The sequence below is a fragment of the Rhea americana genome, unplaced genomic scaffold (assembly GCF_003343005.1).
Source record: "Rhea americana isolate MKP2758 unplaced genomic scaffold, rheAme1 scaffold_152, whole genome shotgun sequence".
Taxonomy (NCBI): domain Eukaryota; kingdom Metazoa; phylum Chordata; class Aves; order Rheiformes; family Rheidae; genus Rhea; species Rhea americana.
The window spans coordinates 1174317-1193997 of NW_028185617.1; the positions used below are offsets into that span (position 1 = coordinate 1174317).

General features: G+C 36.3%; 1 protein-coding gene across 2 annotated transcripts in view; it reads right to left on the reverse strand.

The window, feature by feature from the left end:
* Nucleotides 1–19681, reverse strand: part of CPED1 (cadherin like and PC-esterase domain containing 1) — a 149685-nt gene that overhangs the window by 10599 nt on the left and 119405 nt on the right. For both annotated transcript variants that reach the window (XM_085299718.1, XM_085299716.1), the window contains 5 exons: nt 14729–14846; nt 9416–9552; nt 1231–1451; nt 873–974; nt 585–672 (listed from right to left, as the gene is read on the reverse strand). In XM_085299718.1, coding sequence (XP_085155844.1) covers nt 585–672; nt 873–974; nt 1231–1451; nt 9416–9552; nt 14729–14846 — 666 coding nt within the window. The remainder of the gene's footprint in view (nt 1–584; nt 673–872; nt 975–1230; nt 1452–9415; nt 9553–14728; nt 14847–19681) is intronic.

Genomic DNA, 19681 nt, shown 5'->3' on the forward strand with positions numbered 1-19681 from the left:
CGGAATGAGTTACACAATATATTAAAATGAGCCCATCTGTTACTCTGAGAGTCTTGGACTTGATTCGAACTGACTGTAACACCCTATTAACATATAAATAAGAGGCTGGCCTCACTGGTGCTTTCCAGCTGCTTTGCAGTGTTTTGGCTTAATAGGCTGGTTAAGATAGATTTATGGAGAGCTGTGCAATATAGCTAGACCAGTGAATCTGATCCAGCAGTAATCATGGAGGAAGCCTGAGGAGGGTCGGTGATCTATGTGGAACAAAGAACAACCTGCTTATTTCCAGTTCAATTTCTCAACTTTGGCACTAGGCTTAATATTGGAGGTTTTTCTAGTTCTTGGGATAGCTGACTGAGCATGACATCTCTAATGGCTATCCTATTATGATGGAACCCATGAATTAATGCTAATTAGTTTGAATCTGCATCAGCAAGCCATATTATCAAATACAAACATTATTCTTTCTTTGATCTACTTACAACTTGCTGAGCAGAGGTACTAACATTTTGAGCAGACAGCAAAATTATCACTGAATGACAACTCTTCCATGAAAATGCTCTCCAAATATACATGTAGCTTACCTGTGATAAAGAATGTATTCCATCCACAGGTAGGTGAAAGCCCATCCCTATAGATTTGATAATTACCAGAATATTTGATAGATTTTCCCTGTTTGGCAAATGAAAAAGAAGTACATGCATTTTACTGACAGACACATCAAAAGATACTGCATTTTTTTTTTCAAAGTCAGTTAAGGGCACACCTATGAGAAAACAAATGAAATGTTTGTATTTAAAATTTTTGGTGAAGTTGATTCTCATTTATCATATAAGATTTGACTTGGAAAAACATTTAGTACATAACATTACCTCTTCAACACCTTTTGAATGATTTGCAGGTGATTAGAATTAAGCCACTGAACACCACCTACAATTAATACTGTCTGGTCTGTGTTCTCAAGGGGACGTGATCTGAAACCCAGAAAGAAAAAACAACACGTTGCTTAAAACAGATGGCAAACATTTTAACTGCATTACATTACATTTCAGCGGACTGTATCTGGCATCCTAATCAGAGGCCCAATGTCATTTTCTGCTATTTTTCAATCACACAATATGGTCTRCACACATTATACTTGATTGTTTACTGACTTTAATTGTAAAATCTGTTAAACACATTTGTGAATAGGAGAATACAAACAAGCCAGCAATACAGTTTATACTGTACCTCTGCAGCAGTTGTTCTAGTGCTTTCTCAAATGTTGGTCTCTCATTTACACTCATCCAAAACTGGGGATAGTAGGAGTAACTAATAAATGTTTTCCCCTCATTGATATTATGATAGCATTTAATATCATGAGTCTTTTGCCATTCCTGAAGAGTCTTATTCACTCTTTCTATTAGATAGTACATCATTCCTCTGTTAGTTGAGTCACCTATGAAAAGAATCTTTGGATGGGAAAAAAAAGATATGATTTACTTTTAGTAGTTAAACAGTGCAAAAACCTAGTGCGTAGAAGAGATTATTGCTAGGCTGGAGGTATGTAAATCYTGTTCAAGACTGCTCAAGAAATATTTCTGTGTGCCGCCAGATCTCCAGTCCTGTCATCTCAATGCTACCCTTTTCCTTTAGGAAAATATTGATTAACAAAAAGCCGTATTATATGTTACAATAGTAAAAGTTATAGATGACTATAGCTGCAGTTATAATTCTGTATTTTTCATCCTTTTCACCCATCTCTTTTACTTTAGTTTATATTTACTTCCAATTGCTAGTACAGAGCCTCTCTTGATTACTTGTAGCTTCCTGCTGTAGTCCCTCCAGTTATTCATGTGGCTTGTTCCTACACACTATGTCTTGGTTAGTTTCTGTCTTCCATAAATGTGACTCATTAGAAGTTAAACCAAAATAACACGTATACTAATAAATGTAGTAGCTACCATATTTTCAAATAAATTGTCTTTTTGCCATTTCATGAGGATTATAAAAGAGGACAAAAGAGGATTAGTAGCTTCAAGCTTTACTGGACTACTCTGAACTTGTGAAAGAATAAAGAAGACAAATTTGGGTTTGATCCTACTCATTTTGTGGATTCATCTTACAAATCAAGCATTTCTGTATGTGGAGACCACAGAACTTTCATACACTTTTTAATGCAGTTTCCCTATTTTTAGTTGATGGGCTGACATTTCCTCATGCTGAAGAGAATATGTAAGCAATGACAACAGTCTGAAGAGGAAGAGAACCCAAGTGGGTCACTGTGGTTTGCCAATGAAATGGTGTGTGATCTGTTCCACCGCAGYCCCTCAGGCAGAAATGCACACATAGGAGCATAAATGTAAAAACGGAAGTGAGAAACCCCACAGAACCAAAACACAGTAACAGCCCTGTTTCTCTGCACCTACTTCCTCTAGCACTGTCCTATTCAGGGAAGTTGACAACCTCTAACTTGGRRTTTTGTTGTTTGKTTGGTTGGTTTTGTTTTGATACTTTACTACTTCCATCTTGAATATTTAGTTATGCAAAGAAAATTTAGACTGTACAGAATGACTYAAGTTTAAGAATAAATTAATTTCCAAAACTTTTTTCCAAGTTCTTATGTGGTGAGACTATCTTGGACTATTCTCACTTAGTGCATCATTATTTATGTTTCCTCCAGAAATGCCACAATTTTGGCAACCAATTCCATTTCCCACGATGAGCCTATTGTGAGTAAAAATGAGACACAACAGTGTACCAAAGAAAGTTCCCATAGCACAGAAGCAGTTTAAGATGAACGTATTATGATAAGGTGACAGGGCCAAGAAAGAACATGATAGTGACCTGARCATCCTGTGCCAATCGTCAAAGACTGAAATTTAAATCATCAGCCTCTTTGCCATTTTTTCATTATGTCAGAAACAGACCAAAACARCTCCCCTTCACACACATTTGGTTCACTCTATTAAATATTTTAGCATTGTAGAACTTCAAATTTTCTACACATCCACATACATCTAAGTAATGGATCCAGGTGTGTGCGAGTTTTCAAGCCTGTACTGGGATGGCAAGGTCTGAAGGAGAAAAATGTCAGTAGGAGGGCATTGCGTACACTCATTTATAAAATCAGTATCAGGAGAGACAAGCTAATTAACATCATTTTTTACAGTGACAATTCTAGTCTCTAAATTCCATGGTGCTTAGCACCACAAGAAATGTAAGCTGGGATTTACAATGTTTTTGTTGTTGCTCTGGTGTTCTGAAAACATGAAGGAGTTGACAGCAGTCAAAATAGAGGATTTTTAGACCTGTCAATATAACTGGAATAAACAGATAACCTTTTGGGCCCAGACATATTTTTTTTCAAATAATATTACAAGACTGAAGAGAGTACACAAAGCCCATCTCTGAAGAAGTAAGGATCTTAGTCTTAATTTTCACTCTAAGTGAGTTTGTTCTCAGGAGGTAAAGCAGAAGGTCTGGAAATAGATTGGACTGGATACCTACGCTACTGAGTGCCTGGATGTCTAGCTGGGTATGAGTGTATATATTCTTGGGAGAAGATGTGGCTGAACAGGACGAATCAGGAGAAAAACTGATTAGGAATTCACTAAGGAAATAAACATAAATACTCAGAAGTAGGTCTGCCTTGAGAATAGTTAAGACCTGACATGAGCCGGGCAAAAAGAAACAAGCCAAAGGAGACCTGTGGGTGTAGAGAAAGCCTGATCAAAAGTGTAGATTAMTCTAAAAGGTATCAGTGAATTCTAATAATAATATTAACCTTCAGTCAAGAAGTCTTTGACTGTTCAGAAGAGGTATGGGCCCTACCAGGTCTGTATCATTTCAATCATGCAATTCTATTTAACTCCAGCTACTTCTTTCACAGTGAAATCAAAGCATCATTGAAAATATGTCTTTAAAGATAGGTTTGCAGGATGCACAATCTATTCTCTCTGCTGTCCAGCCCTGATGGAGAGCTCTGAAGTCTTTTCTGTCTTCACTGGAGGATATCAGCAGGCACACTCTATAGACTGTGCATGCTGGAATTGTAAAATGGATATCCTTCCAAAAGTCCAGCAGAGAAGATCTCAGATAGAAAGAAGAATGTGTAATTTGATGTACCCTGGGCTGCCTGAGGTTCACATGCATAGCACATCACMATCATACCTGCACACACAGCGAATCCACTCATCCAGGCCTTTTAGATACCCAATAATCTGATCTGAACTGTTATTTCAACTGTACTGTGAGATATCTTTAAATCCTTGAAAGACAGAAAAATTCTCTCTTTTTTTTCTTTTTCTTTTTCTTTTTTTTGGAAAAAAATCCAGGTGGAAGGACATTTCAAGGGATCCTATCTGCAAAGTAGCTATAAACAAACACCAGCTTTGAAAAGTGCCCTCGTGCAGTGCTGATCAAGCACATTTTCACTGTTGTATGTAAACCATCAGAATGTATCTTACAAAGCATTCACATTTTGCAGGCTGGCTTCATTTTCAGCAAATGCTYGGAAGACCAAAAGGCTAAAGTAAGCAGGGTACAGATCCAGGAAGAAAGCTTATGCTCTTCAATTAACCAAGAGTTTCAATGAATCGGAACACAATCATTCAATATAACTGAGTGTGTAGTCTCTATAGCAACATTTATATCATTTAGTTGCATCAACTTACTACAGTTCTGCACATGCCATGTAGTATTTAATAACTATTTAAACCAATGGCTCTGTTGATAATTTTGTATTTAGCTCTACAATATTTATGAGTAAAATGATGGTTCAAGAGTTTAGAATATGCCATATTTCATTTTCTTTRCAATTCAGCACAAGGCTCTGTCATGCGCTATTCAGGTCAAGCGGGATTTGCCTGCAGGATGACTAAAAGCTCAGGCATACATAATGCTATAATTTTAATAGACATTGAACAACATTTCCACAGATGTTTTCAGTGTCTTTGTTGCAAACATTTGTGTAAAGAAAATCCATTATAACTTTCAGGCTTCAATAGATTGTGTAAGCATAGTGGCATTCAACTTAACCAGAGCTATTATTATAAATTAACCACACTTAAGAAATTTAAACACCTGTAAGCTGAAAATACTACTTAAATCTAAATGTTATTAATAAATTGTAAGCTAAAATTCCTGTTTTAACAGCTGAATTTAAGTACTTCAGTAAATATTGCCTTTTCATGTTTCCTATTCTTAATTACACATGACTCAATGGTACTTTATTATAAGACTAAATTCTTACAAGACTTACAGTTTTGAATGATAAACAAAATACATGTTCCCTTGCTATTGAAGCCAGCTTTCTATATACTGCTAATTGGACAACTAATTACCTGTTAAAGCTCCTTTCCTTTCACCTACTTTTAAAAAYGCTCTAGTACAAAAATCACAGCATTATGTCTTAATAGAATTGTAAAAATCTTACATCAAAAGCTTATTAACTGCAATTACCATGGATTTGTTGAGCCAMTATAATACTAACATAATCTTTTTAATTATGACTGCCTATTTCTTTGATTCAATTAGGACATACATATGTAGTTCCTCAAGTACTAGTATTTACAGAATAATATAACCTGCATCTTCTTGGTCACAGTAAGAGTGGCCATTAGAGTTCTCCATTAAAATGGAGAAAAAGGCCTGCAGATATTAAAGTGAACAAAATCCACTTAGCCAGAAATCACTTTAGACTCAATGCTTTAGAAGTTTCCTGTTTATCATGTCTGAAATAGAAACATATGACTGATTAGTCTTGCTAACACATCATAAAGTAAAAAAAGGTCTCTTATAAACTGCTTTTTTGATGGTATATCCTTTCTTGCATCTCCACCAGTTTGAGTCTTATTGTTTCACTGCAGGAGGTCTYTATGTTTTTATGAAATGGAAACAGCTCAAACTCTAATGCAATTTTATATGCATATAAATTAAAATAGTAGTTAATGAAGATACAAAACCAACAGGAAGCCATATCTGGGRTAAATTAATTTCTGTTATAGAAAAGGAGAATATAATTTTAAAAATGAGCTCTGAAGTACAAATAAATTTTAATAGAAGACATAAAACCGGCCTGAAGTTAGAAAACAAAATTTAAGAAACATTCTTTTGTAGAATTTATAGCTAAATTAGGAAACAAATTATCTATTTGAATGACCATAATTATATTTAAGAAATATGTATAAATATAGAAATATAGAAATTAATGAGCAAGGGAMAGATCTGAAAGCCACATTTTTCTGTTGTTCTATGAAACATGGGAAAACTAGAATAACTGCACTTCACCRTGCAGTTGGTCTTAAGTGTACTTATTCACTTTCCATCTTATTCCATCAGTTACTGAAATTCATCCACATCAAGGGTATAGTACAGTAGTGGTTAACTTATTATAGGCTTCCTTTCACATTCAATAGAGTTAGAAGAACAAGCAGTTTTTTCTTCTTTTTAGCATATAAAACTAAACGGGAAGTATAAGAAAACAACCTGTGGTTACCTGTGCTAGAAACTGGTAGCATAGAGCTTAACACCTCCTTTTCAAAAAAAAAAAAAAAAAAAAAAAAAAAAGGACATAATCACACACACTTATGGTGTTTACAAAGTTGTCTTATGCTGTTTTAGCATAAGAAGTGAAGCCCAGCAGGTGAGCATCCTGAAACCAAACCGTATTTTTGATTCAGGACAAAAATTAGAAAAGATAGAAGTGATTCATAAATACCATTACTTCCTTTACCTTTGTTTCCTGTTCAAATTTATATGAGTCTGAACTTTTTTATGAAGGATATTGAACGGACAAATTCAGTCATGAGAGGTAATAGTATTTTGATGAAAGACAWGACTTCATTTGACTCAACCATGCTATAGACCTACATATACACGCCACTCAGAGGAAAGACTAGTAATTATGTGGTATGTCTTCTTATCGCCTTAGTTTGAGRACTTTGAGCAAGAATTCAAATGCTGTGTGGTCTGGTGCTATGAGCACGGGACCGGGACTGGGAAATCTCACAATTCCAGTTCTGACAGAACAATTTAACCTCTGAGGCTGTAAAATGTAGATTATGATACATGCTTCATTGCTAAAGGATTCTGAACTCCAGAGATCAAAGTTGTACAAGCTGAATGTTAGAAGTGTGATGGCATAATACATAACACCATAATACAGAGATACATAGATTACTTGAACACATTCTGAGAAATGGACACTAGTGAATTCGGTTGTTCTTCTCTACTTCAGCAAATGGCAATAAAAATCAAATGGCATTCCAGATCATTTCAGTATCCTCGCCTGGGTTATTGATTTGCAGTTCTGTTTTGCTCTTTGCTTTCATGGATATATATTTTTTTCCAATCTACTTACAACTCCAGCTTTGAAACCTTCTACTTATTTTAATACAGAAACTATGATATCATCAATTTGGATAGAATTCAGTGTCCGCTGCAGTGCTTACAGCCAAGGTATATAATGGTTTGAAACTAATATTACAAATGAGGAAATATAAAYATGTACAAGATGGTTACCAGGATCTCTTGTACAATACAAATATTTTAATCAAAAGAATTATATCTGCTTAATATCTGCTCAATAACTACCTTGTAAAAGATTTAGTTTACTTAAAGGTGTATAACAGCATACAGCATAACTGACAGGCAAAAGTCTTTTTCAGTGAGCACCTGAAAAAAAAATAAAAACMTTTTTCTGCTACATTATTCAGACGGTGTAAACTAACCTTAAAATTTGCCTTAACTACAGACAGACAAAATCAGGACCTTACTGTCCATGCATGAGGATAATTCTTAATCATCTGATTTATGTATTAAGAAAGTCTCTCTGACTTCTTAAATKCTGCTGATGTGAGGGAGTTCACAACATCTATGCTTACTTATTTTGGTGAAAAAAGCATAAATGCTATTCTGAAATGATTCACAAAGTTAATACAACTGCAGTATAACAGCAAAAATAATATCAGGGAATACAAATGCAGACATATAGGGAAAATTTACTAAAAGGGAAACATGCATTAGAAAATGACATTCAAGGAATAAATCGGTTAACTGAACATCTGTACTAAGGCAAGAACGGTGCTCCAGCAGATTTCTACAGACCCATGAAGGTTACTAGATAAAGAAGAGAGACCTGTGCAAAAGCCGCAGAATGAGGAAACAAGTGCAATTAGTTTTATAAACTTTTGTCTAATACTATGTTAACGTAGTTCAAGTAGGATCTGGTTCTCATCCAACAAATAGCACTAGATGCAGATTTCAAAGATTCAGAACATATAATGGAATTTGAATCAAGGAAACAATCTCACAAACTTTCATTGCATACACTGGATTGTAACTGGTTGTTCATATACTGGACCCTTAACAAACACTGTCCTATCTTCGACATTGGTGAATGTGAGTGGTCAGACTCGGGAGGYGGAAAAGTGAGCATAATCCTCCCAGCGCTACTTTGGCAATCCACAGTGGTATATTTTTCCTCTTCTGTCCGTTTATTCTCTGATTGAAGGGTGCTTGCTTACTGAGGCAGGCTGATATCTACATAAACTAAAAACCAAAGAAAAGTTAGCAAATTCATTAACATTTTTTTGATGGGGTCAGTCTATAAGTGTCTGTTTTGTACATGAGAGGTAAATCCAGCTTCTCCTCCATAGTCAAACCTTTATTTTTTTGAGACACRTGGTAAGAGAAACCCAAAGCTCTGCAGTAATGGTGAAAACCACTGGTGGAAATAAAGTAAAATGGCAATGGAGGACTTTGTGCAGAGTGATAAATGACCACAAAGGAGGAGGAAATGTTAATTGAAAGACTATTTTTTTTATATTTCTGCATGAATATTATCTCAGATTTTATCAAAATGTCACTATTAATTACTATTTTTTTTTACCTAGGCAATATACTGAAAAAATCTTTATAACAATTAATTACTTACTTTCTGGATACCTGTATCTAGAGATCGTGTATTTCCAAGTAATCACCTTAGAAGCTTCACTATAAGAAAAGAATGTGCAAGAAGACTTGTTAAGATTAGCGTGCACAAGCAATGCCATGCATTAGGTATGCAGCCCAGGAAACCAAACGTGCATGTAAAGTATAAGACACGCTGTAACAACTAAAGCAAATCCATTCTTCATTTACAGTGTTTATACACTCACTATGATCAAGTACGGCAGGTTTTATTAGTAACCATGTACGTCTTAGGTCTGGAAACTCTACTGGTGTGACCTAAGGTCTATACTAAATGGCAGCGTACAGGTATGAGGTTAAATTATTGATAACYGTTCGTTTTCATCCCTGTGGATTTCCATACAAAATTCTTTCTAAGTAAGGATTTTTTTTAACACACCAATCATATATGTCTTTTTAAGACTTAAGGACACTAAATATCCAGGTAAATAAAATGAATTCAAATGTAAATTTCATTACGTACCCTTCTGCCCTCGACACACTGCTGGAGCTCAGGCCGGGCTAGCACRGAGTACTGGCAGCCATGTGGCTGCCATGTGATTTCCCTCCAGTCACAGGTCCTGTTGTCAGAGCAGCTCAGGCAAGGGACAATCCACTGCCCTGGAAACAACAAAGCGGTGTCAGCATCTCCTCTGTATTTCTCTGAGTGGCCTTACTATGGAGGGAGCGAGATATTGTCAAGTATTTCGTCATTGGAGTTTTCCCTACTTTTAATTCCCTTCCCCTCCTATTGAAGATTCTGTTTTCTTCTTCTGTGTTAATCCTTTTCCATTTAGCAAGCATGAGAGCTGTGTGTGTGTTCATTTCTTATTCCACCTTGCCTTTCTTGTAGTAGCTCATCCTTCCTAAACCGAAGAAATACAATAAAGAGAAAGGGCTGGGGTGAGGGAGGAAGAATAGGATACAAAAAACATTTGCAGAAGTATCTAAAGACAAGATTCATCTCATCTATCATCTAAAAGTTAGGCAGCTGATCAAAGCTAGTGAACCCCTTGATAGTGAAATGAAGCAAGAGAAAGGATGACTTTCTCTCAGAAATTCTTATTTCTTTACATTGGGAAAATCCAGCCAACTGGCCTGGACTACATGAAAACACTAAAAATGGCGAAAGTTGGGTGAGATGAATTGCCTAAGTGGCTTATTTGAGCCCAACTCCTATTTTCAAAAAAAAAAAAAAAGAAAAGAAAAAAGGCAATTTAGAAGCATATTGTGAGATTACCCAAAAGTCAGTGGGTTTAGACATCTGTTACATAAGGTTGAAGGTAAATGTTGAGTTGAGCTGTACTCATTCTCTAAATCTGTTTAACTCCAAAATGCTTCTGGAGGTCAGAGGAAGTAAGCTTCTGAAGGAACACAGAAAACCTGGGAGCTGTGTTTGCATTTAGATCAACACAAGAAACACTTTTTCCAGCCCACATAAGTGCATACTCCTGACAAGAACTCATAGTGCCTATGAAAATCTGCTTTTGCCTATGATTAAAGGATTTACACAAGAAAAAGCACAGAGATCACCAGATTCTTGTGTCAGTGCTATTACGCCTTGCTAGCACAGTTCAGTTTCTCATTGTGGTCCAGCAAACAGCTCCACCAGAAAATGTCTGCAATGTAGATTTGGCCTTGTTTTCAGACAGCAACTCAGCTGTATTTTGCAATGCTTGACAGCAAACAGCAGCCACAAGCAGAAAACAAGACCGCTGTTTATCAGCATTTATCTGGCCAAGGGCTGAGAAGCAAACTGAGTGAAGCAGCCCTCCAGAATCCAAGAGGCCTTGAAAGAGTCAGGTGCTACCTCAGGAGCAAGAAAATTTTCAGGGAGGTGACTTRTGCTTGAACTGAGGAATAGTTCTATGAAAATATGTTTTGAAAAATAGCAGCATGAGTTTTCTTGCCAGATAAAAGAGTCCTCCTAAATAAGACTATCAAAAATTATATCACTGGAGCCCATTCGTGCAGCTGAGGAGAGAACACAGCCTATAGTGCTAACACCATGCAAATCTGACTGCTATTTAGTGTGTTCTGTTCAGTGCAGAATATAATCACTCCTTTGCCTTCCCATCAGCTATATTTGATGTTTAGCATCTAAATCAGAGTCTGGAACTAAATAAAAGCCTAGAGATTGACTACACTATACTGTGGCTCAGTCTGTATAACCTAGCTTATAGAAGCTCAGGAAGTGTGGCTTAGATGCCACAGACAGACAGTGAGGTGAATTGAGAACTGGCTGAAAGGCAGAGCTCAGAGGGTTGTCATCAGTGGCATGGAGTCCAGGTGGAGGCCTGTGGCTAGTGGMGTYCCCMAGKGSWCAGTACTGGGTCCCATCCTGGGTCTTCATCAATGACCTGGATGAGGGGACAGAGTGCCTCCTCAGCAAGTTCGCTGATGGCGCCAAGCTGGGAGGAGTGGCTGATACACCAGAGGGCTGTGCTGCCATTCAGAGAGACCTGGACAGGCTGGAGAGTTGGGCAGAGAGGAACCTCATGAGGTTCAACAAGGGCAAGTGCAGAATCCTGCACCTAGGGAAAAATAACCCAAGGCACCAGTACAAGCTGGGGGCTGACCTGCTGGAGAGCAGCTCTGCAAAGAAAGATGTGGGAGTTCTGGTGGATGACAAGTCGACCATGAGCCAGCAATGTGCCCTTGTGGCCAAGAAGGTCAATGGTCTCCTGGGGTGCATTAGGAAGAGTGTTGCCAGCAGGTGGAGGGAGGTGATCCTGCCCCTCTACTCAGCCCTGGGGAGGCCTCATCTCGAGTCCTGTGTCCAGTTCTGGGCTCCCCAGTACAAGAGAGACATGGAGAGAGTCCAGTGCAGGGCTACAAAGATGGTCAGAGGGCTGCAGCATCTGCCCTATGAGGAACAGCTGCGAGAGCTGGGCCTCTTCAGCCTGGGGAAGAGAAGACTGGGGGAGGGGGATCTTATCCTGAAGGTACCTGAAGGGAGGGTGTCAAGGGGACAGAGACAAACTCTTTTCAGTTGTCCCATGTGACAGGACAAGAGGCAATGGGCAGAAATTGAAGCACAGGAAGTTCCGCCTGACCATGAGCGGGAATTTCTTCCCTGTGAGAGTGACGGAGCACTGGAACAGGTTGCCCAGAGAGGCTGTGGAGTCTCCTTCTCTGGAGATCTTCAAGGCCCGCCTGGATGCAACCCTGTCTAACATGCTCTAGGTGACCCTGCTGAGCAGGGAGGTTGGAMTAGATGGTCTCCAGAGGTCCTTCCAACCTTACTGATTCTATGATTCTATGACTCCCATAAGTGAAGATGTCTCCTGAATGGATGCCACTAGGCAAGTGGCTTATTTCAGTACAGCATAAAGAGAGAAATGAAGGATGTTTCTGGGTCTTGGTGATAGAGAGAGAGTAGGGAGATGTAGGTTCCCAGCAGTCCTTACCCAGAGTAGTAGCAAAGTTGTATTACTTGTATCTCAGAAGAGTGTCCTAAACACTTAGCTGTTTGTCCTTAGGAACAACATTCCCCACTCCTCTCATCAGCTGAGGACTGCTTTAAAGTTTCAGAATTCATTGGGACAGAAAAATAGCATTATTGTAATGTAGTAATTTGTTTGGAAGAAAAGAGATCTGAACTTTGGTTCCTGGTTGAAGTTTGAGATAGACTTTTTATCTAGGAATTGAAGTGAATCTTTATCAAAAATGTAAAATGAATGATCGGGTTTGGAGTAGAGAACACTCTTTCAGTTGAATGCCCTGATCACCGAGACACTGAGGGCTGAATCAGCACATTCCTCTTTCTGGTGATTCTTTCCCCTCCTGTAATTACACTGGTTGTTGTGAATCCCTTCCTCTTGCAAGCCCTCCCCCTGAGTTGGAGGTCTTCATGCAGGGCTACAGCATCCTGGCCATTGCTGGGAGCCAGGGATGCTTTGACACTGAAAGTTTTCTATTGTCTTTTGTGAACCTGGCCCCTAGATCCTTCTGAGCTCCCTCCATGCCCCATTTCCAGTATGTGGCTATGGGCAATATGTGGTAAKTCCCAGCTTCACAGCAGTCTTATGAACACACTGAAAACAAGTAATATGCCCCATGTAAATACCCTTTATTGCTTTAAGCTGTCTGAAGAACAGAGTAGGGTCAGAATGGTTGATTGGTTTGGGCTTTGGACTCAGAAAATATCACTACTGTACAATTCTTCAAAAATGATCTGAAAGTTGTTTTGAGCAATGATTTATATTTAAAAATCATGTGAAAACAGGGCATTTTTCTCCTGACATGGCAATTTTTCTTACAAAAAAATACATAAAAGTTCTGTCAATGGCTGCTCCATCTGAGATCCATCATTTTACGGAACTTTCTGAACATTACACACATTTATGAGCTGCTTGGTTTTTAGGAGTAAACTGGAAATTCAGAACTACCTAAACTGAATATTGAGAAACTAAAAYATCTGAAAAACAAAAATATAAACTTTGTCAACTGCAGGTGATAACCCTTTTGAAAAACTTATTTCAGATAGTTTATGTGATTTGTGATCAGTACACTGGTCATATTAAGAACTAGATTGCCTGAATTTGTTTCTACTTTAATCATGGATGCTATTCACAACAAAGCTGTGAAATACTTTATGTTCAGCCTCACTTAGCTACATGCAGTATTTTAAAGAATCATGTTACATAACACGAGAAACAGACTATCTGCCCTAGACGACTCTTCTGCCAATGTAGTCTGGGCTTCTACTCAGTAGCTTTACGTCCTGGTTGAGGAGCAGGGACTGGGTTGTACTTCTTTGTGACTCATAAATTGCTGCATGATGAAAATATGTTATCAGGTACAATAGTGTCTCCTTTGTGTATTCCCTTCATTTAACACTGAATAACAATAACATGTGCCCCTATATTTTATACAGAGTTTTGCATTCAGGCAATTCACCCACATTTACTTTTTACTGATTATTCCAAGAGTTTGTGCTAATTTATTGCTGTGAGAAGCTGTTCCTATCTGTGGTAAGATAAAAAATACATTTCTGTTACTAGACTATAGAGGAACATCAGTTTATTTTTCATTTGTCTAATAAAGGATGGAACAGCGTTAATCATTGTCTAAAACAGCAACAAATTAAGCCATGTGTAACATTGCATACCTGAGTAGTCATATGGATTACTCTTATTTGTCAAAGGAAATCTACATAAATTTGTATGCAGCTGTGTTCTAAAGATTAGCATTTATCTATCATTCTATTTTAATCCGTGTTCTTACAAACCAAAGATAAACCTTGCTCATATTGGTTATTGTGTAATTATTATTTTAACGACAGTCTTTTCAACCACAATGTTTGATTTGCCCATCCTGGTATTTAAACTTCAAGGCATTGTTATATGTAAAATCACATATTTTACTGTTTGTTTGCTTAATTTGAAATTGTTAATTGTTTGTGAGTTTCATGCATAGAATAAGAAATATAAAAATACAAGTGGGTCAAAATGATAAGTGTTTTCAAAAGCTGCTTTTAAGAAGATAATTACTTTCCATTTATAATAGAATATAGTTTTCCTTCAAAATAGTTTTAGTGGAAATATTTCAATGCACTTTGAGGGCTACATGACAACATAAGCAGTGCTACATCATTGAATAAGAATTTGTTAAACTAAAAATTGTCACATTAATTAATCTGATTTAATAAATCTGTAACTGTTACAAGCAATTAGCTACATTTACTGTACATAGGTTAACACGTGCATTAAGCAGAGCAAAAAAATTTTTTGTAGTTTCATTTTGGTAAGATGCATGAATTAACGTTCACAAGGGGGAGAGATTATGTACAAACCTTCTATGTCTCCAGCTTCACAGGTCTTAAACACTGTCTGTGAAACTGCTGAGAGGTACTCAGGAGACAGAGGCTGCAAGCCACAGGACTCCYCTGGACGAATTCGAGAACCACAGTCCTGAATTAAAACGAAATGAGTGAAAATGACAGCGTTACACGCATGCCTTTGAAATTCTCTTCAAGGACACTTAAAAGAGGAAAAAAGATAGTTAGGGTTGGTTCTGCTGTTTGTTTATCCTTTGCTCTTTGATATATTTTTAATAAGATTTTTAAAAATCCTTTTCCATTTAAACACATGGTGATTTGTAGTAAATTACCCAAATTCTCAGTAGAAGATACTACATTTACCAAAGATATAAGAAAGGCAAATATATATAATATTCATGTAATGTCATGTTGTATCTATTATCGTGTAATCTTTTCTTATTTATCCATAGCAATTCTGTATCCATATCTAGAGCTATATGGAACACAGTTCTGTGAAGAAATATGCCAAATTAGTTTCAGGAGACACGGGTACATAAAGAAAGAAACATTCAGAAAAAGAGAGAGAAAAAATAAAAAGGGAGATATGTTTGAGCTAATTTCCTAAATTAGGAAAACTTAGTATGAAGGAAAGGTTCAAATATAACTATAATCCTGTGACTAGGTCTTCACACATGATGTATTCCATAGTAAACATCAGATACTACCATCAGGGTAACATAAAATAATGGACATATCTATGCCAAACTATTCACTTTTTAATTAATTTTCATCATAGAAAAGGATTTGACTTTTTTTCATGTTCTAATTACAGAAGAGTCCATTAAGACCCACAATTAATATACAATTATTTTATCTATGGTTATGCTTGTGTTTCCCGTAATTGATCATTTCTGCTATATTTTAAAGATATTAGAAGAAATGTATAATGTAAAATGATTAATATGAGGTAACTAAAAATTGGCAGTAACAATCTAGTAAGCCAATCAATTTAAAATTAACTTTCTTAAATTTTGCAAGTGAAAAGTGTTACTGGCACTTAGGAAACTTGAATATTATTCTGTTTGGAAGGCATTTTGAAGGTCAGATTTTGTGAGGTACCAGCAGCTCCCAATAATTTCAAAGCAAACGTTCAGGTAATCAATGATTCCTGGCCATAATGAGACTTGTGGCTTCTCTCCTTTTAAGTATCAGGTTGTATCATCATCTTTGTGCTTTACAGCTATAATGTTCAGTCATCCACTGACACAATATAAATTACATCATAGCATTTCTGACTTAGGGGAATTCTTTAGAAAACTTTAGACATCTACAGCACATACGGCTCAAAAAGCTGATTATCCTAGTTTCCTCTATAGTTTCTGCAGAGAAATAGGTATTCCTTGGACACATTTTTGATCTGTTTTAGATGTCTATTTTAGGATAAAATGAATCATATTCTGAAAGTGTCTTTCTCCATTAATTGTAGAAAGAGTCTAGAATGACATAGAGGTATATGTCTTCATTAGTTCAGACAAACCTCACCTCAAATCACTTTGTAAAAATCTTTTTCCATACACTATTGCCTGACCTGGTGCTAATGCTAGCTGTTACTTCAGAAGATAGGAGCTTTGTGTGGTTAGTGCTAAAGAACAACATTTAACATCTAAAATTTCATTTTTTTTTTAATCTCACTTCCATGTCAAGCTCATCATAACACCACAAAATTCAAAAACTATTAAAGGCACTTAAAAATAGCAAAGAAGATCATTTTATGACAAAGGATGAAAATCTAACTACGGTAAATATAATTTAATGCATTTGTATTTTTAAACACTGGATGAAAAAGTACAGATGTAGTCCCTTATGCTTAAGACAAATATTAGTCATGGTCACTTTCAATAATTCAAAATTTGTTTTTTTTTTTTTTTTAATTTGCATACTTACTACTTTTAATTGCTTCCAAATAAACTATATAAATGGAAATACACTTTTAGAACTTTTTTTCATTTCAAGAAAGAGTAATCTTGAAGCTGAAAAGAATAAAATGTAATTTCTCCAAAAGAAAGATTAATTTAATTGATTTTATGATCACTTAAGCATGCTGATTGCTATTCAATTCTTTTTATTTTCTTAAATATATTAAATTAATTAGGCAACTGTAATGTAATATCATTCACCATTTCTAGGAAATTATGCTACAACCAGCATGCTATGCTTAAACTGGAACAACGAGCAAATAACAATTATTCGTTAATACTGTCAATGTGAAATCTGACAGTTAATAGGATTTGTGCCACTGATATAGGAAGAGATATAAATCCGTCCTGAAATTCAGTAAATACTGGTGTATCTTGATTTTGTAATTAGAAACCAAGATGACATAATTTTCTCATACTTAATCTGATCTCTGATCTCATTTAATTCCATGGGAAAAAATAAAAATAAAAAAAAGTCAAAAAATCCCATTGACTTCAAAGGATTTTGGTCATCTTTGTGCACAAAAATTCAGAGAAATGTCAGATATCTGTGGACGTTTTTTTTGTGTGAATGTCCTATTCCTTGCTTCATGTTCCATAAGTAGAGAAAGCTGATATGACAAAATGAATGGCACAATTTCTTCTAGTGTCAAACTGTGATATTGTCTTGGAGCCTCTGGGTCTGGACACACTGTACAGCTATTTGACAGTATTACTTAAACTAACATTAACATCAGAAAGCTCCTACCTTGCAGTAAAACAATTTGCACAGGGCTTCACAAGAAAGCTCCAAATTCCTGAATAAGCTGCCATTGCTCTCAACAAAGTGTCATAAAATAACTTAACAGGGATTTTCTTGTTCATACCTCTGCATAGCGTATGTGTTTAAACAAACAAACAAAAAGTCTGTAATTCTGATTGCATTCCTTGGACAATATCATTAACAGCAGTTTTGCCTGGCTGGTTTATTACTAGTGACAACTGTTTTACAGTCTAAAACTATGCTACCAATTCCCACTGACTTACTGTATGTTTTCAAAGTATGAAGGCCATGAATCTCAAAGGATGTTACTTGTGTTTAACACATAATTGTCATCTAAAATTATAGGGTCATGAGAGATTTTGAATATCTGAATAAACCTTGTTTGTTTCATCTTTACTTTTGTAAGAGACCAATCTTTTATCATCATTGCTATATTTAATATAATGTACAAAATGAATCTGTGGCAGCCATAGATTAACTGCAGCTCCACTGCTGTAAAGTGCCTTAAGGGCTTTACTAACCACTTGCAGATTTGCTAAGTTTTCTTCAGGTGCTGTAGTGACATGATATCCTTCTTGACTTGCCCAAAGATGAAACATCTTGTGATCTTAAGTATGTTTACAAATAATCACTCATAGCAAAGATGAGAGGCAGGCATGAAAACTTAAATGATAGTTCTTTGTCTGTGTCTGTTCTCCCTGTAAACCTTCATTTTTAGAAGATAAACATAAAAAGACTCTTGAAACGTCTGGACTAAAATCAAAAGAAAAATTCCTATGCATTATGTACTTCAGTGCACAGTTTGAATTGACTCTTTAAAAGCCTGGTTTGTCATTTTACCAGTAAACTTTCTTTTATCTTTACAGAAGCTTTTTTGGACACTAGCAAATAAAATAGGAATAAAGCTTTCCTTGATAGCTTTCAGTCAACATCAGTTGATACTTAGAGAGTGAACCTTTCTGGAGTCCACCTGCTGTGTGAAAAGAGAATTGTTCTGCTCAAAGCACACTAAAATGTATTTGATTCTTCATAATGGGAATGAATTTTATCCTTTATAAAGAGATCACACAGCTTTTTGAGCATGCTACTCTACAGCTTTCTCCAATTATTATTTTGGCGGTATCAATGCATGTTTTATTTCATTTGCTTACAGACTAGGTGTCTGATTTAATAAGAATTTTGTTTAACTCAGCTTTCAACAATCACTCAGTATCTCTGCTCAATTATAAATATACATACTTTCACTCAGATGTGCATAAACACAAAAATATTGAACACTCTTAAATTCTTATACCTGTGTATGCGTGTGTGTATGTATGTGTGTGAGAGAGAGTGACCGCGAGAGAGAGAGAGAGAGAAATCAAAGCATTATAAAGATGATCTATGGTCATGCAGTTAATACCATGACATGAATATCATAGGTAAATACTATTGTAGTTGCAACTGTGTCTTAGATTTAAAGAACTACTTTCATTTCAGGCTTGGCTTAACTGTTACTGGATCTTTACTTGCTGTTGTACCTTTTTACCACCTTGGCCCTAATGAAAGAATGATTACTCTCAAATCGTAGGAATTGCAGTAAGTTTCCTTCAAACTAGTGAGAATGGAAGAAGTCCACAATTTTCCTTGGAAAACTCATACCGAATAGGGACAAATTGCCCTTCTGTACTCTTTTGAAGTGTCAGTTCTCCAGTAGAGTGGCAGTGAATCACATGAAAAAAATGAAGTTGCTTTTAACATCCACAGCTGTAAATTGCCATTTAAAATAGGAAAAAAGGATTTTCAGAACTTTTCTGAAATAATCCAACTCTGTCTCTGCTTTGAAAACTATTGTTTTCAGTGGAAGCAGACCTCTGTTAACAAACTGAATGCTTTTGAAACTCCCACCCAGGATGCCTGTAGCTAGGGCCTACACTCTGCTTTCTCAGTAAGAGTTCTTTCTGCATTTGTGTTAAAAATCCTAGTGCTCAGTGGGAATGGTAGGCTCAGTTCTTCAAAAAACAGATCACTATACTTAGGTACACGTCAGAGAATGCACCCAACACAAAACACTTAAAATAAATACATAATTAGCATATCAAAACTTTTAAACTAAACAATAAAAAAAAACGACAAATCTCATAGAAATTCATTTTAGTCATATATACTACCAACATGCAGAAAAAATCCTGCATGCTTTTAACATCCTAAACCCCAGCATGTCTGCGGACTAGAGGATGACAAAACACATTCATTCTGTAGCTCCTC